The sequence below is a fragment of the Triturus cristatus genome, chromosome 5_1, assembly GCF_964204655.1.
Source record: "Triturus cristatus chromosome 5_1, aTriCri1.1, whole genome shotgun sequence".
Classification (NCBI taxonomy): domain Eukaryota; kingdom Metazoa; phylum Chordata; class Amphibia; order Caudata; family Salamandridae; genus Triturus; species Triturus cristatus.
Window position 1 is genome coordinate 403,123,796 of NC_140587.1, and position 26,091 is coordinate 403,149,886.

The 26,091-nt window shown below is 46.5% G+C and overlaps 1 protein-coding gene across 1 annotated transcript in view; it reads right to left on the reverse strand.

Annotated features, from left to right (window-relative positions):
* Positions 1-26,091, reverse strand: part of LOC146830942 (uncharacterized) — a 338,432-nt gene that overhangs the window by 27,081 nt on the left and 285,260 nt on the right. Inside the window, exons 4-6 of the mRNA XM_085605136.1 lie at positions 23,579-23,633; positions 16,878-16,946; positions 4,341-4,395 (exon numbers count right to left, since the gene is read on the reverse strand). Of these exons, the coding sequence (XP_085461262.1) occupies positions 4,341-4,395; positions 16,878-16,946; positions 23,579-23,633 (179 nt within the window). The remainder of the gene's footprint in view (positions 1-4,340; positions 4,396-16,877; positions 16,947-23,578; positions 23,634-26,091) is intronic.

Here is a 26,091-nt window from a genome sequence, read left to right on the forward strand (position 1 = left end):
TCAGTGGGCGTCGTCCTCTTGTTAGCTCTGCACGGCTTCTCATCCTTCTTCTTCTTTTCTTGTGGTTGCTGGATCTGAGGAAGGAAGGTTCAGGGTGCCCCTAAATACTAAATGTAGGGGCGTTACAGGTAGGTAAAGGGCAGGGACCAATGGGGTGGGTACACCCCTTCCCTGGGGTGGGTACACCCCCTATTCTGCCACTCTCCAATGGGAGGGGGGCAGGAGCCTGTCCCTGGTTGGCTGGGTCCCCCCATCTGCAAGTGGTCTGGAGAGGCTCACAAAGGCGGTATGCCTTTGAAGCTTCTCCTTCGTGAACCCTGCCCATCCTGGGGGAGGAGGCTTGGCACCTCGTCCCAGGATGTGCATTGTGTCCGGCCCCCGAGAGCAGCAAGCTCTCGACCCAGGGGTCCAGTAACATGTCTGGTGGTGGCAGCCTAGGGAGCCACTCAGTCAGGTCACTGGGAGTTGGTCGAGTTTCAGGGGGTATCTCTAAGATGCCCTCTGTCGTGCATTTTACATTAAATCCCACACTGGCATCAGTGTGGGTTTAATGTCCTGAGAAGTTTGATACCAAACTTCCCAGTCTTCAGTGTAGCCATTATGGTGCTGTGTAGTTCGTAATGACAACCTCCCAGCACCATATGCTCTTAATGGCTGCACTGCACTTACAGGGCCCAGGAATGGACCTGGGTATTGTAGGGTACACTGGCATAGGACACCCAGCTAGAGGGGTGACTGATGTATGCCAGGGCAGTGGTTTGTGGGCATGACACACAGGGATGTGTGCCATGTCGACTCTTTGTTTTGTTCTGCACCTAGACACCCAGCCTGCAAAGGCAGTGTGTGTGTTTCAGGGTACAGGAACTCTAAGGGTGGCACAATATGTTGCCCAGGCTCCGGTAAATGCAAAAAGAACTATTGATGGACAGAATGCAGAACAATGTCATACATTCACCCCAGTACAGAGATCTGGGCCTAAATCCATCGTTTTTTTGCTCACCATGTCATTCCAGTTTGAACCCAGCCATATGCAAATCAGTCTTGACCCTGTGCCTCATGGGAACAGTCCAGCCCGAACTGCCAAGCCAGGTCCTCCCTGGACTGGAAACAAGCAACCTAGGACCGGTTTCGGGGTTTCACCCCTCTTCAGCCAGGATAGCTTGATTTCAGTGGCATGGAGAGCACAGGACTCACGTCTGAGCATACCCGTCCCACTCGGGGTGACAAATGCAAAAAGAACTATCGATGGACAGAATGCAGAACAATGTCATACATTCACCCCAGTACAGAGATCTGGGCCTAAATCCATCGTTTTTTTGCTCACCATGCCATTCCATTTTGAACCCAGCCATATGCAAATCAGTCTTGACCCTGTGCCTCATGTGAACAGTCCAGCCCGAACTGCCAAGCCAGGTCCTCCCTGGACTGGAAACAAGCAACCTAGGACCGGTTTCGGGGTTTCACCCCTCTTCAGCCAGGATAGCTTGATTCCAGTGGCATGGAGAGCACGGGACTCACGTCTGAGCATACCCGTCCCACTCGCGGTGACAAACGCAAAAATTGATGGATTTAACCCAGATCTCTTGACTGGGGATGAATGTTTTGATTTGTTCTGCATTCCTTCCATCAATTGTGTGTCTTTTGCTTTCTCGCCCTAAGTGCGCCTGGTATGCCCAGACGTGGGTCCTGGGCTCACTGTGCCACTGGAATCAAGATATCCTGGCTGAAGAGGGGTGAAACCCCGAAACTGGTCCTAGGATAATTGTTTCCGGTCCAGGGAAGACCTGGCTTGGCAGTTCGGGCTGGACTGTTCCCATGAGGCACAGGGTCAAGACTGATTTGCTCCGGTAAAGGCAGGGAGGCACTGGAGAGACTTTGCACGGGTCCTCAGCTTGAGGGCGTGAGGAGCCATGGGAAACCACGTCGTGAGAATATGAAGCGGGGTGATGCCACGACTTCAACCAATTGCAACGCGACTTACCGCAGGACTAAGGACAGCGAGCAACATCTACGGGAACAGCTCCTGGAACGGCTCTGTGAAGGGACCGTTGATCTGGAAGGAGACGGAGATCGATGAGATTTAGCAGATTATGACAACTGCGCTGGCAGGAGCATCATCCCTCGCACCCACAACGCCTTCAGTTTCATTTGTTGACAGGCGTCGCATTCCTCTGAGTCGTGGTGCTTGCCCAAGCACCACACACAGACTGAATGAGGGTCCGTGCCCAACATCTGTTGAGCACAAGACTCACAAGGTTTAAAACCAGAAGGCATAGAAAAAGGCACTGTTCCAGATGAAAAACATCATAGAAGGCCAAAAAACGTCCAGAGGAACCGCTTCTCCAGATCTGCGTTGTAGCGTGGAAAAGAAGAAACTGACGCCAGCACGTCGGGGAAGGGCTTATATGGACTCGGTTGATGTCACATCTGGTCAATGACGTCGCTACAGAGTTGCACGATGCCCTTAACCGCGGCCCAGAGGTTCTGTATTTTCCGGATCCAGCCTGCAGCCTGGTGCAAATTCTGAGGTAAGGAATCTCCGGCTAGATGTCTTTATCAGATAATTATTTTTGAAACAGTAGTACATAATATCGCTATACGTGGAGGGGTGCTACACTACTTTACAAAACGTTTGTTGGTTGAAATTAGCAGGGAATTAATATTTCCAGTGACACTCACATTTTGAAACACTTACTCAGAGGAAATTATAATTTTGTTTCAAAAATTTAAAAACATTTATTATCAACATTGTTGGCTATTTTTGGTCCCATAGTATCACAAACTCTCAGCTCCTGCGTTTCCAGAACTCCTCTTAGCTAGTACACCCATACCTGAAGAAATCTCCTGGCCTGGCTGTGACGAGCGGACACTGGGCAAACACATCTTGCTCCCAGTATCAATGAGGCAAGGACTGCAGCTATGCTCAGTTGGCATCGGCAGCGGTGGCTCCTCTGCAAAGGGTGGAGGTGTGTTGCCCCACTGGCTCAGAGACAGCAGCTGAAAAATAAAACAATATTTTAATATTGTTTGATTTTTCAGCTGCAGGTCGAACCCAGAATGTGTAGGGCGGGGTGGGGCTGGGGTCACTTCTAAGTGCGTATGTCTGTTTGGCCGGCCGTCTTAGGCCAGCCAAACAGACATGTGCAGTTAGGAATCTCTAACCCGGGTATATTCTACAGCCGGGTGGAGAAATGTGCCAGACTCTCTGTGCCTGAGCAGAGCGTCTAAGCAGCCTTCTCAGGCCAATCCCGGCGCTGCTCTCATAGCATGAGAGCAGCGTTTGGATTGGTTGGGGAGTCTGTTCTAGGGACTGTCAGGAGCAGTAGGAGAAGCACGAGGCAGCCGCAGGATCAGGAAAGTTTTTTGAAATGTATTTTTTTAATTCAATTCACCACCACCACCCAAATCCCCCTCCACCACCCCCCGCCGCAGCTGCTGCTATCCTGCCGCCCCCCCACTGCATATTAGAAGCATTCACAGCTGGGCACCAGGCATGGTCTGACCCATGTGTTGTACCAGTACTCAAGTACATAATACAAACTGGTCAAAGGACATGATTAAAGGTCCTATCCTTCAAATCCTATATTACCAAATATATGTAATATTTGCTTTTTTGTTCAGCAGCCGGGCTGGAGAAAGCCCGCAGACTCCATGACCTCAGCGGAGCATCTTTCCGGCCCACTCAGGCCAATCCCCGCAATGCTCTGCAGCATGGGGATTGGATGGGAGTCTGTGCCAGGGGCTGTTGGGACTCAGGAAGAGGAGAGGTGGCGAAAGTGATGCAACGCTGGAGGCAGCGCCAAAGGTATGTTTAAAATAAATTATTATTAACATGGGCCCCCAACCGCGTGCTCCCCCCACCCCACCCCCTTGCTCCCTCCGCACCCTTTGTTAGTGGCACCCGGCAGTGTGTGTGGGGAGTGTATACACAGGGCTGAGGGTCTAGTCATGGACTCTTACCGGGCCCTGGCAGGATCAAAGGGACTAAAGGTGTCAGAGATATATCAGATATGTTCCACTGCCAAGTTACAAGTAGAGTTTATATAATATTTTAGTAACCCCGTTTAAAAGTTTAAGGATGAATCTAGATTGCTATAATAACCAATCTGTTTAATTTATGTATTTATTTGCATGTCTCATTGAAGTCCATACAAATATCAATTCATTAAACATTAACTTAAACATAAAATGCCTTAACAACTGCATAACATTAAAGAAAATGCCTGTTGACTATTTTATATAAATGCACCAATGCATCTTTCAGGTTCCTTATACTAGTTTGTAAAATTAATTGTTTTAAAAATGTTTCCTAATATGCTGCAACTGTGGCACAGACTTACCTGTGTGGGTAAGATCTGTCCCGGGGCACCCTCCGTCCTAGCGATTCATTGACATCTGTAGGAAACAAAACGTGCACAGCATTACAAAGGAAAGAAAGGGGTCAGTAGGGAAAGCATGAAGGGACAGAGGGAAAGAGAACAAAAAAGGAAAACAGATGGCAACACTCTCATACAGGACCTTGATCAGGGGTATGCTGAGAAGAATGCAACCAGGACACAAGCCACTGAGGCCCTGCAGCTATCTCCCAGAAGACGTCAACCAAAAGACAATGCAGCAGACACGAGGAAGGAACCCGAAAAGCCCGACGTATACATGGGGAAGAAACCTGACCGCACAAACACTTTAAACCAAGATGGGGGTGGGGATGTAAGCAGATGTATGATTCGACCTTTCAATGTCCCAGACCGGCCACAGTGAAAAGGGTGGTCATGGCTGCCCAGATGTGTAGTGGGGTCGTCCTAAGCAAAGACATACAAAAAAGGGGGTGGCACAGGAGAGCGAGAGTTAAACCTAATAATGTTAGGGGGCATGGCTGGCCGCCAAACACACTGGCTGCATTGTAAGAGAGCTCTGCCGCCACATCCATAAGCCCCCTAAAAATCCACCAAATGGTTCATCATCGCTGACTCCCAAGCCATGTATAGGTGGCACAACATATGCAGAACTATATGGAGTGAAACAAATTAGGAGAAAATTAACTCATTTTGCCCGAGGAACAAGAGATGATATGCGCCAGACCGCGAGGCCGGTGCAGCCTGATCGGCATGACCCTGTCAGTCGGAGACCCGTTGAGTAGAAAGGCGGCTTAGTTCCGGAAGCTAGACCCTGCGGGAGCTGTTGACCCACCAGGACAGCAGATGTCCAACAACTAAGTGGAGTCGGGAGACATCCCAAGAGAAGGAGTGCTGTGCAGATGGAGGCAGCAGTCCCCGCGCGAGTGCAGGACCCGGAGAGAGAACTGCTGTCAGGCTGAGCTGCGGCAGGAGCTAGCGCTCTTCTCTCTCCCGATCTCCTGATACCACGGGGGGGGACACTGACAGAGAACCCTTTTACTAACAACAAGACTGAACGGGCTGAGAGGAGCTGTCTTAAGACCATGACGGGAGGCCCTGGATGACCCTACCAGCTTCCGATGTGAGCTGTGCAAGTCAACTTGGAGCATCTCAGGAGGTGAGCACAGGGCACACCAGGAAAGGAGGACGTACGGCAACTCAGCAAGAGGTAGAATTGGGGGACTGCAGGCCACCGATGTCTGCCAGGAGATTAGAGGGTGCTTGAGCCCTCTATCTTAAAGAACGATAACTAGTTAGGGGCGGTAAAGCTGACAGGCCGCAAAGGAGGCAACAGGTGCGGACACCCACCGTGCCTGCACCAACTGACAGGAGGCGGTGATTGCTGTTCCCTTTAAGTCCTGGAGGTTCCAGCGTCCCTTCAAACCCTCTTGGATTCCCCTATGGGGTCTGGTGATATCAGATGAGGATTGTTCACAACAAGTGGGGAAGACCAACCAGCAAAGCAGTATGGAGAGATTCATGGTCCCCAGGGCCCCCTTAGTTGGCGTCCCCTGTGAAGGGAGAGGAGATGATCCTCCTGCAGGAGGCAACCGATGTAGAGCCAACATTCAGAGACATAATAGCAGCAATAATGGAAGTACATAATTCCCTGGAAAATAAGATCGACTCCGTCACTACAAAAGTGACTCTCCTTAAAGCAGACCAGCACAAAACCAGTGAAAAGACATTGCAAATGAATAAGGAACTATTGTCCCTGAGAGAGGAGTTTCATTAACTCAAAGGACAGGTTGGTGGCCTGTTGAAATACAATGAAGGTGAACAGGTGAAACTGGAGGACTATGAGGGGAACAATATTGGGATGATGGGGGTGCCTGAAAGAGTGGAGGGCCATAGCATGGAGCCGTTTCTGGAAGATTTCATTCTTAATGTTCTGAAGCCAAAAGGAGTTTTGAAATTCTTCTCCATTGAACATGTGCATAGGGCCCCCATCCACCCACCACGCCCGGGTGCACAGCCACACATGATCATTGCACACACCTTCAACCATAGATACCAAGATGCAATCCTCCAGGCGGCAAGGCGGCGACATGGCCTACTATGCGAGAACCCGATGGTCAGGATCTTTCCGGACTGTACCCTGAGAGTGCAAAGACTGTGTTGCAGCGGTGAGGATGTAACCGCTGCTTCAATGACAAGAAACTGAAATATATGATGCTCTTTCTGGCAAAATTGCTTGTGAAAGCTGAAGGGTAAAATGTGGCACTCCAACACACCATCTGAAGCGTGGGATTGGCTGGAAGGCTGGTGACCGGCAGGGGCGAGACTACGAGGTGCCGGATCAACAAAGTCGTTGAAGCAATAGCCCAGGGGACCCGCACACCGAAAAGAGAGTCAGCCCTCACGAGACTGGTCACAAGGGGCCCATGCCACATGGGAGGCCTCCCCACATGAGAGGGAACGAGGAGAGACGCAGGGTGCCCAACCTGTCTTCTGGTGTGCGGGGACAGACCAGTCTGAAGAGATGACTTGAGAAGGCCTAAAGTTGAAGTCTACGTGGCCCAGCCTTGAACAACTATGCCAGGCACTAGTGACGAATGGGGCCTAACTCAGAGCATTGCGAAACCTTGTCACTGAGTCACCGATGAGATACACAATGATCTGATCTGGGGGGGGGGGCGGTTTGGTGAGGGCTTGTCTGATTGTTAGATCTAGCAATGTTCTGGGGGATCAGGGGCGACAGGCACTCTGCACATTTTCTGAGCAGGAAGTTGGGGTGCTGCCTTGTAGGGCAGCGGGGAGGGGGGTTTACGGTTATTCAACAACAACCACATAGATGTGACCCACTGCAAGTAGAGAACCCGCACACCCAGAAACAGGTCTCAGAGAGGACGATCACCACTTCACCAAACCCTAGACGTGCATGCCACTAACCTAAAAATACTTTCCTGGATCGTAAATGGTCTGGGATATAAAAATAAGAGGGGAGTGGTCACGCAATATCTTAAAAGACAGGGGCCGGATACAGCGTTGCTGCAGGAGACTCATCTGAAAGGTAACTCCTGTAAGGCATTGGAGAGACAGGGATATAAAGTCCTGGCCCATGCAGGGTTCACAACTGACTCAAGAGGAGTGGGGATCCTGATTCGTAGAACGGCGGCTTATGCCAATAGTAGGACATGACTGGATGACCAAGGCTGCTTCGCGGCTTGCACAGGCACCTGGTATGGGGAGGTGGTGAATATCTGTTCGCTATATGTGCAGCCAAAACTACATGCCTCACCCTTGCATGAGGTGGGTTCCTTGCTGCTGTCACTGCTGGCAGGAATATTGATACTGGGGGCCTCAATTTGGTGATGGATGATCAGACAAACAGACAAAGGCCAGGTGGCGGGCGGGGGAGGGTCTAGCCCGTTAGCTCAGTTTGTGGCAGCAATGGGGCTGATGGACATTTGGAGAGGACACTATCCTCTCCACAGACAATACACTTTCTATTCGGGGTCACACCGCTCCTTTTCCAAGATCGACTACTTACTGACACAACAAATGTACAGGCGAGATTTAGAGAGGTGAGGATTCTAGCTAGGGGAATCTCTGACCATTCCCCGGTATGGGCGGAACTTGTCGGACAGAGCAGAGAGGGAGGAGGGGAGGGTATTGTACCCATGGCTTCTGAAGGAAAATCAGATCAGAGTCAGCCTGCGGACATCCACTGAGGAATATATTGCTATTAAAAAGGGCTCAGTTGGCAGAAAGTACACACTGTGGGAGGTGCACAAAACAGTGGTGAGGGGGCAGGCACTGTAGTGACAGAGGTCACTAGCAGGGGTTAAGAAGAAAAGGGGGGCAAAGCTGTACTACTTGGAATCTGAGGTGCTAGACATGGAGGCCAGAGTGCGTGATTCGGCGAATGCCGGATTGGTCCATCATATGAAACTCAAACAACAGGAATACCAAGATGTAGCTTAACATAAGGAAAATATGGCTTTCCTAGCCACCCAACACAGGCTATATGAGGTTGCACTAGATCCAGATGGCTCTTAGCCTGGCTGGGACAGAGGGATGGTGACCAGAATTGGGTGGTGATGGTGGACACTGCGAGTGGCGAGAAAGCCACCATGAACGCCATACCCAAGGCGTTTGCTGAGTTTAATGGCAGACTGTACGCTCCCTCCTGGACCCGATTACCATCAGAGATACAGGAGTTTTTGAAGAATATAGACCTCCTGGTACTCTCCACTCAAGACAGGCAAATGCTGGATGCTGACCTCTTGAGAGTGGAGATAGAACAGGCAATCTGGGAGCTGCAATCAAGTAAAGCAGCAGGACCAAATGGTCTCCCGGTTGAGTTTTATAAAGGGGTGGTGGAAAATGTGGCCACCTACCTCCTAAGTATGTTTTAGGAAGCTGGCCAACTGGGCGTCCTCCCGTTCGACCAGTGACTGGCTACCGTACTGACGATTCTGAAGGAGAGCAAACCACTGCACAGATGCAGTTCCTATCATCCAATATCTTTATTAAATGCCAAAGTTAAAATACTGGCAAAACGGTTCGCAACCAGATTAAAATGGTGGTGCTTGACTTGGTTCACCCTGAAAAGTCGGGATTCATGCCCAACGGGGGGATCAGACTTAACTTGTTAAGACTTTACAGCTGTATAGCCTATATGGAGCAAACTATGGAGCCAATGGTGGTACTCTCCCTAGATGCAAAAATGGCCTCTGCCTCCCTGGAGTGGCGCTTTCTGTTCAGGATGTAGGACCGAATGGGGTTCGGCCCAGAATACCGGAAATAGAGAAGCCTACTGTATAGCCGACTCATGGTGTGGGTCCAAGTAAATGGGGAGCTCTCTTAGGCTTTTCAGTTGCACAAGGGGGCAAGACAGTGATGCCCGCTCTCTCCAATACTCTTTGAGGTGGCTCTGGAGCCGCTTGCAGCATGTATTCGGAAGGACGGGCTGTTGCACGAGTTGAGGTGGGATGCCTCTTGGGATGACAGAATCTCACTGTACGCGGATGATGTCCTTTTCTATGTGGCCCACCCAGATTCCATGATCCAGAGACTCTAACATATAATTCACCTCTTCGACACATATTTCGGGCTACACCGTTAACTGGGAGAAGTCCTATAAATACCCACTTTAGGGGGAGAGATAGGGGCAGTCCCTGGGGTTCTCCCACTTCAGACAGCACTTGAGAGCTTTCCATACTTGGGCATCCGGATAATGAGAAATGAGGATCAGTTCCACAGGGACAATCTCAATAGCCTCCTGGATGAGTTCAGGAATGATGTAAAGTACTGGAGGACTTTGTCCTTTCGCTTCTGGGAAGGGCGGCACTGTGCAAAATGTTCATGTTGCCCAAATTGTTATATGTGCTCCAGAATACACTCTACAAGAAGCAGGATGTCTTCTTCTGGCAATTGGACAGTGAGGTGAGGCTCCTATTGTGGAACAGCAAGGCACCCCATATAGCATTGGTGAAACTGATGGGGGTATATGATGAGGGAATAGCCCTGCACATGTCCAGAAGTACTATTGGGTGTGTCACAGTTGGTGGTCACGAATGACTGGGTCTATGCACCGCTTGGGGAGCCAGCATTGCGGGTCGACAGGCATGGGATGGGCAGTATGGGATATCTTGCACCTTGGTTTAGAAATAGATTGCGGAATCGCCTCCCACAGCACACATGCACTGTCACCAGGGTATGGACTCAGGCCTCGAACCATCTAAGCTGGGGGCAGAAGCTGACTAGATCTACACCTCAATGGAACAGTGGCATTCTAAGGGAGGTTGGCAGACTTGATGACCGTCGTTCGTAGGATTGGTATATGCGAATTCATCATCATTTATAACTTTATTTCGATCACAGAGATCTTAAAAAGTACACAACACAAGAGGAGTAAAAAACAGAACATAAGAAACATTTTTTTATTATTTTTTTTTAAAAGACATAAGTTATGTTATGTTATGTTAGGGGCATTTGTATTGCGCACAGCTGCCCCAGCTAAGGGGCGTCCTGGCGCATAACAAGGTAAACATAGCCGCGCCTAACAACAACAGAGAGAAAAAACAGGGAACACTAAGGGGAAAAATTAGAATAATGCGGTTTTTAAAGCTTTACGAAATGCCAAAAGGTCGTCTATCAGGCGAATCTCCAACGGGAGAGAATTCCACAGCGCTGCTGCTTTCACCCGAAAGGACCGACCTCCCATACGACTAAGCTTAAACCTCGGGACCACCACAAGTGCTTGGCCCACTGATCTCAGAGAGCGAGTTGGTACATAAAAAGACAAAAGATTTTGAAGAATCAGGGGGGCTAAGCCCTTCAGGATCTTAAAGGCCAGGCATAAAACTTTAAAATTAATTCTAGTTTTCACCGGCAGCCAATGCAAGGAATGGAGAGTCCTGGAAACGGAGCAAGACCTGGGCAAGCAAACTATGGCTCTAGCTGCTGCGTTTTGGACGCGTTGGAGGCGGCTGATTTCCGCCTGATTTGCCCCTATCAGGAGGGAACTGGCATAGTCCAAGCGTGAGACTACAGTCGCCTGAACCACCAGCTGCCTCGTTGGAGGGTCGAAAAACTTCAAGACGGACCTCAGGCCGCGAAGAACCCCATAACAGCAGGCCGCAGTTTTCTTAGAATGCCCCACGAAATTGAGAGCGGGCTCCAGCCATACTCCCAAGTTTCTCAACTCCATGACCGGAGTTGGAACCGGCCCAAGCTCCGGTGGCCACCATCTATCTCCCCACAGTTCCCGCCCCTTCCCGACGACCATAACCTCAGTCTTTTTAGCGTTGAGCTGGAGACAATTTACATTCATCCAACTCGCCACCGCCCTCAGTCCACTCTGGAACCTGAGGGCATCATGCTCAGCATCCCCGCTGATAGTGACCGCTAGCTGAGTGTCGTCGGCATAAGAGACCATCGTCATGCCCCACTGCTTGACGACATCAGCCAGCGGTCTCACATAAAGATTGAAGAGCGTAGGACTCAGCGAGGAACCTTGCGGCACCCCCAGGCCCAGAGGATGGAATTTGGACTGGTGAGGCGGTATAGCAACGCAAAAGGAACGGTCATCAAGAAAGGAACGGAACCACTGTAAGGCGGACCCACCAATGCCTATCTCCTCCAGGCGACGTAGAAGGATGTGGTGAGAGACGGTGTCGAAGGCGGCGCTCAGATCTAATAATATTAGCGCCGCCGCCTGTCCCTCATCCAACACCCTACGCAGATGTTCCACCATGGCGAGAAGGGCTGTCTCCGTACTATGCCCAGCACGAAACCCATGCTGGGTATCATCCAGAATATTAGCTCGAATGAGGTGGTCAGAAAGAGCCTGGTTAACATGGGCCTCCATGACTTTTGCCGGCCAGGGGAGTAGAGAAATTGGCCGGTAATTCTCCGGTTTCGAAGGGTCCAATGAAGGCTTCTTCAAAATAGGGGAGACCACTGCCCGCTTCCATTTAGCTGGGACCATGCCCGTCGCCAGCGAGCTGATAATAAGAGAACGCACTATAGGGCGTCCCACAAAGAACTGATCTCTGAAGAAGACAGGCCTTAATGGATCCAGAGGTGATCCAGACTTGATTTTTTGGGCTACTCCATCAAATTCCTCCGGTAGAAGCAGAGGAAGAGACTCCAAGGTGGGGAGACCCGGGACAGCCACCAGAGTCCCCAATGGTGGCCCCGTAAGAGAAAACGCCCGGTAAATAGTTTGCACTTTCTCCAAGAAGAAGGATGCCAAAGCCTCCCAATGAGAGGTAGAAGCCAATACAGGAGAAGAGGTTCTTTTAGCCAAAAGATCTTTGAGGGCCTTGAATATAGATTTAGATGGATTGGAGCTATTGCGGAATTCTTCCGAGTAGAACGCCGCGCGAGCTCTACATATGGCACGATGGTAGACCTTGACGGAGGTCAGATACAACGCTTTCTTAGCCGCGTCATAGTGCCTCCGCCACTCTCTCTCAGCCCACCTACAAGTACCCTTTAAAGCACGTAGGGTGCTGTCATACCAGGGGCTCGAATCTCTAGCGCGAGATTTACTAGCCATAATAGGAATCAATAAGTCAAGCGCCCTAGTGATCCACTGACAGAACTGGTCATAACCCAGTTCAGCATTCTCCAAGGGTCCCAGCGAATCTGCAGCCAAGACCTCGTGTAAATCCTCTAATCTAAGTTTATTCCAGTGCCTTCTAAAAACTAATCTAGAAGGAAGGATAGAAGGAGTCTCAGGTAAAGGAGCTCGAATGGCCACTAGAAAATGGTCCGTCCACCCCAAGGGTGTTATGAAGGAGATTGAAGCTTCCGAAAGATTAGTAAAGAAGGGATCTAGCGTGTGCCCTCCTACATGGGTGGGTTGGGCTACCTTTTGATCCAATTGGAGGGCCTCAAGGTCAGCTAAGATATTATTAACTGCCGATATGCTCTTATTATCAAAGTGGAGATTAAGGTCTCCAAAAATAGAAAAATTGGCACAGCCAATTGCCAAAGAGCTAATGGCATCAGGGAAGGCTTCTCTAAATGCAACATCACTGCCTGGGGGTCGATAAACCACCATCCCCGAGATCGTAAACTGGGGGCTGATCGAGATCTTGAAAGAGGCACTTTCACATCCAGCAATGTTTAAGACCTTCCAGCTACAGGAGAAACTAGATTTAACAGCCAAGGCGATACCCCGCCTCTAGTTGACCGATTTAGTGTAAAGATGGAATACTCCGGGGGGAAAGCCAAGTTAATAATGGCTGCATCGTGTTCCTGCAACCACGTTTCTGTGATCGCGAATATATCAGGAGACTCCTCCTGTATGAGGTCATAAAAGGCTATATGATGTTGAACCAGAGACCTAACATTTAAACTAAATATTCGAAGTGAAGGCAATACGCCCTTACCTCGAGGAGCAGTAGGGAAAATTCCCTTACGGATGCACACAGGAGAGCCAAGTGCCCATCTTCTGCAGGCACACCGATAGGGGCCACTTAGCGGATGAATCTGAGACTGATCACACTTCGGAATAGAGTGACCAATAGATCGCAGAGTGAGATTTGAATAGGTAATCATCCCGACACTTAGCACACAAGAGCCTCAGGCAAACCCGTTGCGCCCAGTGCGTCCTCAGCGCGGACGGGCGCAGACGGGCAGGACTCTGGCACGACTCCGGCTAAGCGACGGCGTCCCACTGCGCGACCCCGCTGCGCGGGGGGGACGTCTTTAAATAGGTGTCCCACGAGGCTGTCCAGGTGCAGTAGCGCTCCAAATGGCGCCCGCCGGGGGAAAGAGAAACCAGCCCAACCAAAGATGGCACCCAAACAGGACTATGGACCCACCCGTGACCCAGGACCCACCAAACGGCGGTGCTTATACAAATTAAATGCGGTAAGAGGGAGGGGAGCCCCTACCTGATCCCAGAATAAGACCAAGGGTAATGAAATAAAATAAAATTAAATACAAAACGGGAGAGTTAAAAATGCACAGCAATCACCGCAGCGCGAAGCGCAACTATACCGTTACCTTGTCGGAGTGCCATAAAATGTTTTAAAAAATAGAAAAATTAAAAAACGTATTAAATATACAGTACTTCATACAATACATTTAGAATGCTTAATCCAAGTGCATACGAATATTTGTCCAGGCCAAAAACTATTACCCTGTGTGTATCTGTGTACAAGATTCTCAACACCTCTATGTAAAGGCCAGGACCAACCAATCTGCAAAACGGAATTATCCACTTTTTCCTCAAAGATATGTATTTTGGACAAAAGAATAGTAAGTGCACAATGGATTCTGGGCTGACTTTGCACGAGGTACAGCGATCATCATTAAAAATATTACAACGCCACTTAATACAAAACAAATTAGTAGGTAGAGTCTTGCAGCGAAACTGAAAAAAAAGTTTACCTGCCAGAGGGGGAATAATTTCATCGCTAGTGTCCTCATAACGGGAAACAGATTTAAAATTAAGGAACTCCTGGGTCAAACTACTTCTGGTTTTACCAACTCCATCTCAGCTATTGTTTCCCAGAACATCACTTTAACCCTGGCCCTCGGAATAAGAGACAGACTTTCCGGATTAGACCAGAACGCCTCCATCCCAAGCCTCCGCAATAAATCCGTCAATGAGCTAAACCACTGAATCAAGGTTATCTGGGAGAGTTTCAAAAGACCAGACAGAGCCTCACGGTAGGAGGTAAGAGGTAAACTCTTCAACAGACCACAAACGATACCAAAAAATGAGTAATTTGTAGTCTAACTTGTGGGACAGCTGTCTAAGGACAAAATCCAAATAGAGAGGAGTCAGAGGGGTACTGGAGGGAAAGTCTAACTGAGATCTAAGAAAACGATTTTCTATACTAGACAAACAATTTGTATTACCAGTACCCCAAAGTTCTGCTTCATAAAGGGCCCCCCTAGAACCTTAATATTATAGATTTCCAGGGCTGGGGCAACTTGCCTAGACAGCGTATTTCTATGAATTTTACTAATAGGAGCGGTCTGCTGAGTTAGCAACAGTTTCACTTTCTCAATGTGGAGAGCCCAGTGTATATTGGGGGTCAGGCAGATAACCAGATAATCAAAAACATCTATTTGCTCCAGATGACTACTTCCTACAAACACACGTCTTTTGGATGGTTTAGCAGTTCCTCCTGTGAAAATCATATATTTTGTTTTGGCCTCATTTAATACCAGGCCTGCTCATCGCAGTACCAAGTGAAGTCATTCAGGAGTTGTTGGAGACTTTGCGGGAATTTAGAGATAAGAAGGGTGTCATCGGCGAAAAGAGGAGCAGGTGGTCTTCTTATGCGGATTTTGGGGGCATCACACCCATCTCGATATAAAAAATCAACCACCCCATTGATAAAAAGGGTAAAATGTGTGGGAGCGAACACACATCCCTGTCTCACTCCACGTTGAATTGGGAATTTCTCTGTTACTTGATTATTCTCCCCGCACCTAACTTGAGCTGTGTTTGATAAGTGCAATCGGATTAAAATATCTCTTTTAAAACTCTCCATAAACTGGCTCGGGAACTAGATCAAACGCAGACCGTAAATCAACAAAAGCCAAATAAAGCTTCCCGCCCTTAATGGCAACTTCCTTCCAATAAATACAAAGAAGGCGAAAGGCCTGATCCAGGGTGCTAGTTTCTGCACGAAAACCCGCTTGATAATCACTCAGGATTCGGAACTCTAGGATCCAATCCTGGATCCTAGCCAAAATCTGTTTGCAGAAGATTTTCTGCAGGGAGTCAATGAGGCTTATGGGCCTATAACTAGATGGCTTAGCTCTCGATCGGTATATCCACATTGGGAGATGTCTGGGAAAAGTGGGGCTGCAGCCCCCCTGGAGAAACTCCAGTAGGAGAATAGCCTAGCAGAAACCGATATATTCCACTACCTGAAAGTGCTGCATGCCCTTGCGATACACATTACCAGTGGAGATGAGGTTGAGGACTCCTAGCCTCTGGAGGATAGGGTGTTGGGGGAACCAATGACAAATAAGGAAATTTCCCTAATACACAGGAAAATAGCTTTGTCAACTCACCAGAGTGGTTGACAAAGCTGTGGGCTGACTGAGAAAGAGACATTGATTTTCGGGGGAGTGGGAAGAAGTGATCCAGGCCCGAGAGTGACAGCGATGAGGACCTGGTTCCATTTGGTACAGCTTTGTCTCTTGCATAGGGCACACTATACCTGGGTGGCCCTCTGTAAGATGGGGAGGGCGGACTCCTCTGGGTGCAGTAGGGAATGCGGGTAAGTGGGACATTTCCTGAGCACTGTGTGGTCTAATGAGGGAGTACAGCCCTACTAAATAGCGACTGGAGCTAAAGTAGACGATAAGGTCAACACACTGCTACTCAATGTAGAGAGACGAGGATCCACTGCAAAAGAGCAAACTTCTGCTAATGGTAGGACTGGCTGTAGCTAAGAGGAACATTGTCAGAAACCTGGGGGCGTGAACAGCTCCAGACTTGCAAGTCTGGGCAAAGAACATGGATTGGTGCATGATGGCGAAAAAGCAGGCATATGCAGGACGAGGATGCCCCAAAAAATGTGAAAAGTTATGGAGTCCTTGGAGGAGATACCGGGGCTTGTGTAGTTTTAACCGGGTTTGAGAGGGAGAAGACGATTGGGCCAGCTGGGTGGGAAGGGACAGGGAGAATTGGTGAAAGTAAGATGATCCAATTCCATAGATGTGAATTCTTCTATGTGTACTAAAGTGGGGGAACCAGTGGCTGTTGACAACTGTTTGTTTACATATTTTAAATTCAATAAAAATAAATTGTTTTTTATCCTAATAATGCTAAACTATTAAAAAAGAAGATACAAGGGACAGGAGGGAGTGGTAGAAAAATTACAGAGATAAAAGCCTCCAAAAAAGAAAGGTGAGACAGAACAGTAAATAGGTTTCATTTCACGAGCCTGAAAGAAAAACATGAGAAATTAGTTAAAACAGGGAGGAGGGAAAGGCCTTACCATCTCTAGCATTTTTATGGGTATCTCTTTATTTCTTTATACTCCTACTTACTTTGTTTTCTTCCTAGGTTCCTAGCATTGGAGGTGGCCATAAGCTTGGGAAGAGAGACTAAGTAGTGACCTTAAAAGAAAAAAGAAACACATGTTACCTAATTGGCAAATAGGAGCCTAGGGGACTTAAAAGAGTCAGTGGAAATATTTTCTTAAGTTGATTTTTTTTTTCTCTAAACCAGCCTAACCCTACAATAAAACCCTGGGTTTTATAAAAAGAAACTAGCGTATGATCCCTAATTTATGGTTAACCCTATTCCTGTCCCGCCACAAGTGGGGCCAGAAGTGGGATTTAACTAAATGGACACCTTGGTTCACTAACTGGCTGAAGCCCAGAAGCAACTGGAATGGGCCCTAGATATGAAAAAGCATTCAGAAAGGACCACAAGACTCGCCAACAAAATATCCAAAGCCAGGCATAACAACTGACTCAAGAGTGTACTGCACAGTCCACCACTATGGACAAACTTATGGACATGCTTGCATAATCTAGAGGCAATACTTACACCCCCTCTGTTGTTTTACAACAATTTACACCTGGGGAAGACCCTGGTTACTTTTTCAGCAACTTTGAATGTATTGAACAGGCTATTAACTGGCCCCCAGAGAAATGGAAGAATTATCTAGGACCACTGCTTTAGACATACAAGCGGAATGACATTTGGCTAATCCTTATGGAACTATCCCAAATGTAGATGTTAAACGGGCTATTTTAGGGCATAGATGAGGAAAGAAGACTTAACAGGAGACAATCCCTGTGCTCTTTTTTTCAATTAAGAATTAAGGGGATAAGTGGCTCAGAACTAAAGAGTCCACCAAAGAGCAGATAATAGACAAGATTTGTTTGGAGCAATATGTGAGCGGTGTTCCCCTTATTATACGGAAATGGTTGACACAACACGACAAGTTAAGTCTGAATATAGACATTGAAATGGCTAGCGCATTCTATAGGGCCCATAATGGACCCAATAGGCAGGTTGATACAGGAAATGTGTATGAACGGGCTTCATCTGTTAGGTTTCCGGGAAAATGTGTTATGCCTCCCCACCCCAAAGCATCCAAGCTTGGGCCAGACAGTAAACGCCATACCTATCCTACTAATGGTCTTCAATATTTTGACCGTGGGGACAGTGGGACATATACCCCACGTATTCCCCATGAACAAGAGAGATGAAGAAGAACCCATGGACGTTAGTTTTGTTACATTTCCCTGTCCAAACCAACGGGTATTCATTTCAAGCTCTATTAGACAAGGGCTGCTGCCAGTCTCTATTGAAGGACTCCTTTGTTCATCCTGACCAAATAATGCCTCAAGAGAAAGTAATCATTAAATGTGTGCATGAGGATACAAAACAGTACCCCTAGGTCAAACTGGAAATAGTGAGACCCCCCAGATCACTCTTCAACACTGTCTCATAAAGGACTCATCCCTAATCTACTGAAGGACAGGATTATCGGGACAGACACAACTTAATCTGAGTCCTTTCTGGCCACACATCTTACCGACCCTCATTTTGCCCAGAAAGAACTGTCTGGTACCCCATACAAGACCAAAAACACTAGGAGGGAAAGAAGGGCAGAGAGAAAAAAGGGCTTCAAGAGTCCTTATTTGGTGTGTCTCTGGTGCCTTGGAGGAAGGAAACTCATTTTAAGAAATCCCTAAGGAATAGTCACCTCTTACAAAATGCCTGAGAGCAAGCTAAGCAGGAAGAGACCGGCCACATAATAAAGGTTGGGTTACCTTACCGGAAAGTTCATGCTACAGCCACATTACAATTACTATTGCCTAAAAGCTTTCAGAAACAAGTTGTTTTCTTTGTACACACTCATCTGTTAGGGGTACATTTCGAACCAGAGAAGAGTGAAAAACTAGTTTCCGAACACTGGCCTGGCATGTTTGGACACATAAAGAAATATTGTAGGGCAGCGGTTCTTAACCTGTGGTCCAGGGACCCCAGGAGGTCGTCAATGCCTATTCAGGGGATCCGTGACTGCATAGACAATTAAATATTATTAACTGATTAATAATGTTCATATAAATAAAGAAGCAAGATAGAAAATTGAAAAGTTTAAAACTTTCTGAAAATGTGAAGGAATTTGAAGTTGGTATACAAGATTGGTTTGTGGGTGCATGGTAAGAATATAGTATGAACAATGGGTGGCCTCAATAGAATTAAAAAAAGTTTCAACCTTCCCACCAAAATGAAAATTTTGATTTTGTTTTATATTATTTCATAATTCTTATATTTGTTTGATGAATGATTGTTTCTGTAAGTTTCTGTATTGTTTTGCCGGTCCAAATCATCAAAATTGCTTAGGCAGCGTCCTCTGGTTCCATTAATGACTCGGTGGGCCTCCCTGGACTCCAATAAAGATTCGGGGGGGGGGGGGGGGGGGGGTTGTCACAGGATTCCTGTAATAATTACGTGGGGGTTGACAGAAGTCATATGGTTAAGACCCCTGTTGTATGGAATGTTCTACCTGACATTTGATTAACCCCCAACAAACCCTTACAAACCAACTAAAGCATCCCTCCAACAAATGCCTCTTAAAGGTGCTCCATTCCAAATAGAATGGATTTGATTGGACCCTTACTTCCATCTACAAAAGAATCGATTCAAAACATATCTTGCTTATGGTAGATTATGCCCCACATTATCCTGATGCCATTCCTTTTGGACAAACCACCACCAATGAAAAGGCTACAGCTTTAATACAAGTATGTTCTAGGATAGTGTTTCCCAAGAAAATTGTTATAGACCAGGGCAGTCTCTATGTCAAAATTACTGAACGTATAATTCAAGAGTGAGAGATCAAACACTTATGAATGTCAGCATGGCATACCCAAACTGATGGGTTAGTGAAGCAGTACAACACTACACTAAAACGAACATTAAAAAAATATGTGAGAATGAGGGTCGACTTTGGGATACTATGCTTTTTTTAGTCTTGTTACCAGTTTAGCTTCATTTGAGCTACTGTTCAGAAGAAATCCTAGAACTTTGTTATAGATGACAAAAGGAGCCTAGGAACAGCAAGGAAGGGGGAATAAGATTTTTAAAAGATTATGCCTCTCAAATATGGAACAGACTTGTGAAACTTAGAGACTTAGTTAAAGTAAATATAGAGAAAGCAAGATCAAACTGCAGACATGTTACAATTGCACAACTAAACTGAGAGAATTTTAACAGGGTGACTGGGTACTCCTACTTATTCCCTCCAGTGAACAAAAACTGTCAGCCTGGTGACAGGCCCCTTATACAATACAGAGGAGAGTAAACTAAGTATCTTATCAACTTGAGTTGTCAGGTAAAAAAATGACAGTCACATTTTGCACGCTAACCACCTAAAATCCTGAGAGGGGCCTGGACCTAAAGAAGCACAAGTGGCTCTATCAATGTCGGAGTCAGATTCTCTTCTGGAATTAAATGTTAATTACAACCAAAAAGGCTTGATCTGGAGAATGTATTAAGCCCCTTCTTGAGAATTTTCTCCAAAGTACCAGGAAGGTTGTAATTGGCAAAACATTACATTCATACAGACCTGGGCCAGATTGTCAAACAAAAGCCTTATCGCATTCCTGAATCTTGGCGGAAATCAGTTGAAGAGAAGGTAGAAAATATGTTACACTTAGGAGTATTTGAGTGCGCCGACAGTAATTGGAGCTCTCCTGTGATGTTGGTACTAAAGGCAAATTGAACAACTTGCTTCTGTATTAATTTTAAGAGAATAAATCAAATTTCCTAATTTGATGCTTTCCCATTGCCTCAACCTGACAAACTCATAAAACAACTAGGTGAGATTTAGGATATCATCACCCGACACTTAACTAAAGGATATTGGCAGATAAGGAGAAGACAGCTTTTTCCATCCCTAAGTGTCAATATCAATTTATGTTTTTTTCATTTTGTTTTAAATTAGGCCCCTTCAATTTTTCAAAGTTAAATGGATCAGCTACTCAAAGGACATCAAGAGCACACATCTGTGTATCTCAATGACACTGTGATCTATAGTATGACATGGAAGGAACACCTAAAACATTTGGTAGCTGTTCTTTCGCCTTTAAAAGAAGCATGTCTCCATATCAACCGGATAAGAGTAATTGGCTATGAACCAAGTAAAGTATTTGGGGTACCTGCTAAGGATCAGAGAATTCAAATCTCTGGAGGAGAAAGTTGCAGCATTACAGGTGGTTCTTTTCCCAAAAATAAAAAAAGCATTTCTGGAGTTTGTAGGTTAATAAAAAAGATTTTTCCGCAGTTCTTTCAGATAACTGCCCCTCTTACTGAGTTGCTAAAGAAAGAAGCCCCTCAAAGAATTGATAGGCTAAACCCTGAGGCTGAACGGTCTTTCCAACAACTCAAATCTATTATTTACTCCAAACCTATGTTACAATCTCCCAATTGTTCTAAACCGTCTATTTTACAAACAGACACCTCTGACCTAGAGAGAGCAGCCGTATTGCCCCAAACAACAGATGAAGGTGACAAAAAGCCAATTTTTTTCATCAGAAGAAAACTATTTGATACAGAGAAAAAAAATTCTACCATCGAAAAGGAGTGCCTTGCCATTAAGAGGATCATAAAAAAACTCAATTACTGCCTAGAGGGTAATGAGTTCACCCAATATATAAATCATGCATGCCTAAACTGGTTGGCCCACAATAAATGTTTCTCAAACACCTGGTTTGCAGTTCCATAGTGAAGGTCCCAGTCGCTCGCTTTAGGTTCCCAGACCTATAAATGTCACAATAGGCATTGTCTTCTTGAAGCACAAGCCCTCTTCTATCAAAAAGTGACATGCTTCATCATTGAGCTGTGCCCAGCGGGTCCCTCAAGGGAGGCTCTTTGCCAGATATATTTTATCTTGCCTCATGGTCTAGAGTAGCCAGACCGTGTCCTCCAAAAGTGCATGTGGGAAGGGGTCTATATGAGGGGTAGATTGGTCTTTGAAATTTTAATTAACGCTTTCTAAAAGTACACTAATAGAATGCTTTATTATTGAGGTCTTTATTAAAGGTTAAACAACTAGGGGGATCCAGAGAAAATGATGCTCCCTGGATTCCTCAAAATCTGGTCAACATGTTTCATGCCTTCATTGTCCGATTCAAAACAGAGGCAATTCGTCAGGACCTATATGTAAACCTAATCTACTGAAATGGGTGTCCTTATTGGTAAATAGTTATACTTAGGGCTACTGGTTTTATGGAATTATTTTTTTACATTTCAGTCTATATCTATCTATGTATATCCATATTTATTTCTTGGCTATCTTATTTGTATTTATCCATATGTATTTTATGTTTAATGATTAAATTAAGTCGAATTTGTATATTTCCACATTTATTTAACTGAGAAATATGTCCTTATACGTTGATGCCCATCAGGTTCTAACACATTAAATTGCCAAATATATTTTAACAAATACACCTATATGAAAATATTAGCATTATACTTCAAATATACGTTGATACATGCATGGATTTAAGGAAATTTCAACCTGTTTTTAAACTCCCATGCTGTCAATCTGCTCAGCTGTTGGCTCGATATTTATGAATGACATCATGGAGAGTCAGTCAAAAGAAAATCAATTTTCTGTATCTTTCTGCTTTTAAAAATAAATTTTGAAAGGAAACATTTTTTTATATGTCTGTATTTAACTGTAAAAATGGAAAACTGGGAGCCTTGGTTATAATACTCCCCTAAACATGATCTGCAGAAAGTGTCCAAAGAAGACACCTTTTGTGATCTCTACAAGTCTAGGCACCTAAATCTGGAGGCTGAGACCTTCATTACAGAATTGCACACCAACGGGTTGATTATGATGATGTTCAGAAAGGCTCCGAAGGACAATGGATTTCTCCGAATCCAATTCGGAAACCGTCTTTCTGACTAAATCAGACACTTTTTCCAACGACCGATTACAATGGCTGGAAACCATTCTAACTGTCCGACTCGGTTCCGAAAGGCATTGGGAGTAACCGAGTCAGTCAGAGCCGAATCGTAGCGGTCTACGGACTGCGTTTCCAGCCGAGCGATTAGGATGTCTGATTCAGACAGCCTTTCCAAATCGGTTGTTCCGACACGGATTGGCAGTCGGAATCTGACTTCGGGGGCCCGTAGCAGTCCCCCTTTCACCCGGGGCCCTGCAAATTGTCCCCATGGGTCCCCCCTTCCCATGCATGCAGTGTGGCAGGCACCACGGGGTGCACGCCACAGGGTGCAAGGTTTTTCCCAACCAACCCTTTTGTCAATGGGAGCCTGTGGTCTCGTTCGGAACACAGGCTCCCATTGAAGTCAATGAGAATCCGACCGAACGATGTCTGGAAGCATCGTAATCGTTCGGTCGGAAACGATTCCGAAACCGATTCGGTCGGAAGAGTTTCCAGACAACATTGTAATCGGCCCCCAAGTGTTTGAAATATGTGTAGTTAGGGAAATTAAAATTTATGCAAATTAAATTATTAGGAGAGGAATTTGCTGGACCACAATTCCTCTCGGCCCTGTCCAATTGTTTGACAAGGCCGCAATAAAGGTAACCATGCCCAGGTGCTTTCCTGGTTCCTCTCTTTACAACCATATCACTTCCAAGTAAAATATAGGAAGGGAAAAATTCTGATAAATGTAGATTTCGTCTTAAGATACCCTTGCACTCTTCCAGAATGAAACAGTCCAAGAGGGTGGTGTATGACACAGACTTAACTAAGTGGTGAGACCTGTCCATCGATGCCCTTCATCCTCCCATTACATTTCGACATCTGTGGGAAACAGAAATTACAGTGCATTAGACAGGAAACACAGACTAATGGAAGGGAAAAGTAAAAGAAAGCGTGAGGGGACAAACACGAAGAAAACAAACAGGAAAGACTGACGGCCTCAAGGTTGTGGCACATATGGGAACCCAACAGGGGGCCACCCAGGAAAATGCTGACAAGATTATGAGCCACCAAGGCCCCAAAGTTAACTGCTGGAAGACGCCGACCGAAGGACACTGCCGCAGACCAGAGGAAGAAACCCCAAGAGCCCCACACACGAGGGGGATGAAGCTTACTGCATTGAAACCTTAAACCAAGACGAGGTGGAGAGGGCAGACACTGCAGCCAAACAAATCTGGACGTCCCAGACCCGCCACAGGAGGGTTGTGGCTGCCCAGGTGTGTACCGGGCTGGACTTGGGCAAGGATATAAAAATACGGGGGTGGGACGGGAGGGCGAGAGTGAACCTTAATAATGCCAAACTAGTCAAAGAGATGAAACAATGGAAAAGATAGGGTGTTAGAAAATTATAGAGACAAGCTTCTAGCAGGGTTAGACGCACAGACACACCTGCTCAGGGTCGAATACCGCCCCCCCCCGTCGGTGATGGTGCGCTTTACAAGTACACAGGACACCATAAAAAGAGAGGTGAGCCACAACAGTACATATGTAACATTTCAGAGAAAACTATAAGAAACAAGCTAAAAATTATTCTGATGTCTGCTACAGTAAATATATCACACGCGTCTATGAAGTGGCAATGCATATTTCACAGAAATTAAACACGATAATTTACATATCTGAACTCACCCATTTTATATCAATCGATCAAAGGTTACATCCAAATGGCTAGCTGATCACCGGCCTGTCTCAATATTGCTGCTAGAGACTAACCGTGCGCCCCAATGTTAATACATACTTACAACACAAGTAGTAAGAACAAGCTCCTGCGGTGTCGCATCAACCACGTTTACGCCACTGCCAAGTGCTGTGTTTATGATTTTCGTGTATCCAGTAGTATTCTGCCCGCTCTTGCTGAAGACCTAGGAAGGTGCTGAAGGGGAGGGGCCTGCGTGGAGAAGAGGAGCAGGCAGGGTTTCCACCTATCTCCAGTGCTTTAAATGGAAAAAATAAGTGCAGGTACTCATTAAATTGAGTTGGGGCAAGGCTAGTGGGTGGGGTTAGAGGCGGGGTGAGACATGATTATAGAAACACTTCTATTGAGTAAGGGTGGGCGGAATTTGCGAAATTGACTTTCGCAAATTATCGCGAAATTGCGCAAAATCTCCGCGAGCATGTGAAACCTTCGCGAACACACAGAGATTGCTTTTCCCGCCCGTTCGCGATGTGTTTTTGTATGCTCGTGGGAAAATATATCTCCAACTTTCCCATGCGGTCGCTAATGGGCACGGCCATCTTGCTCGCGATGCTTATTTCCTGTTCGCGATCGTAATGACGTGTTCGCGATCGCAAACTCTCGCAGGATAGCGCGACCGGCTACCAACAATCCAACATCTTGTGGCGAGCGCGAACAGGTAGGAAAACTCGTTGGCGAACGCAGGGACCCGGTAAGTCGCGACCGCGCGCGCGAGAATGCATTTTTAAAGCGCGAACAAAAAAAATACTTCCATTTCGCGGCAGGTTGTGGAAGTTTTGACATTTTCGCGCTCTCCACAGAATGCGAAAATGTCAAAATATCGCAAATTCTGCGAGCGGAACGAAATTTACCGCCCAGGCCTACTATTGAGTATTCATTTTGCCCTTGCATTGCCCTTGACAGTTGTCTCAAACTTTCCATATCTGCAGATTAACAGGTACATATGCTAATAAAGGGTGGTGTGCGTGAAGTACTTCTGGGAGCAATGCAAGGAGCCTCTAAACCCTGAATGCAGCCAAGCCATCAACAGTACTATTAGCCCTTCCAGGCTAAGAATCAATGTGCACCAGGAGGAGAGAGACTTGCATAGTATCATTAATAACAAGTATTAGACGCGTTTCTTTTCAAACACCTCCTGGGTACCCTGATTCTCTTCCTCTCTGATTTAGTTTCTCTCTCACACACAAACATACACATAACCAGGCAAACGCACACAAACAAGCAGACAAAATACTCTCTATCAATCTTCACATCTCTAATCTCTCGATCCCTTCCCACTCACTTCTCTCTCATTTGTATCCATTTCTCTTGCTGCCCCACTCTCTTTACCCCTAAGGTATCCTATAATCCTCTACTATCACTCTTTCTATTTCTAATCTGCCATCTCCCTGCCTCTGTTACTCTGATCATAGCCGACTCGATCTCTTCCCCATCTCTGTCTGCACTTACTCCTCCTGTCTCTATTGTCCCCCTTTAAACTCTCCTCTGCTCCTTCAATCTCTGCCCCCTCACTCCTTACCTTATTTCACCCCATTCTCCTTCCTCTTCCCTCGGCAGAAGGCCACAGGGCCGGAGAGCTTGCAG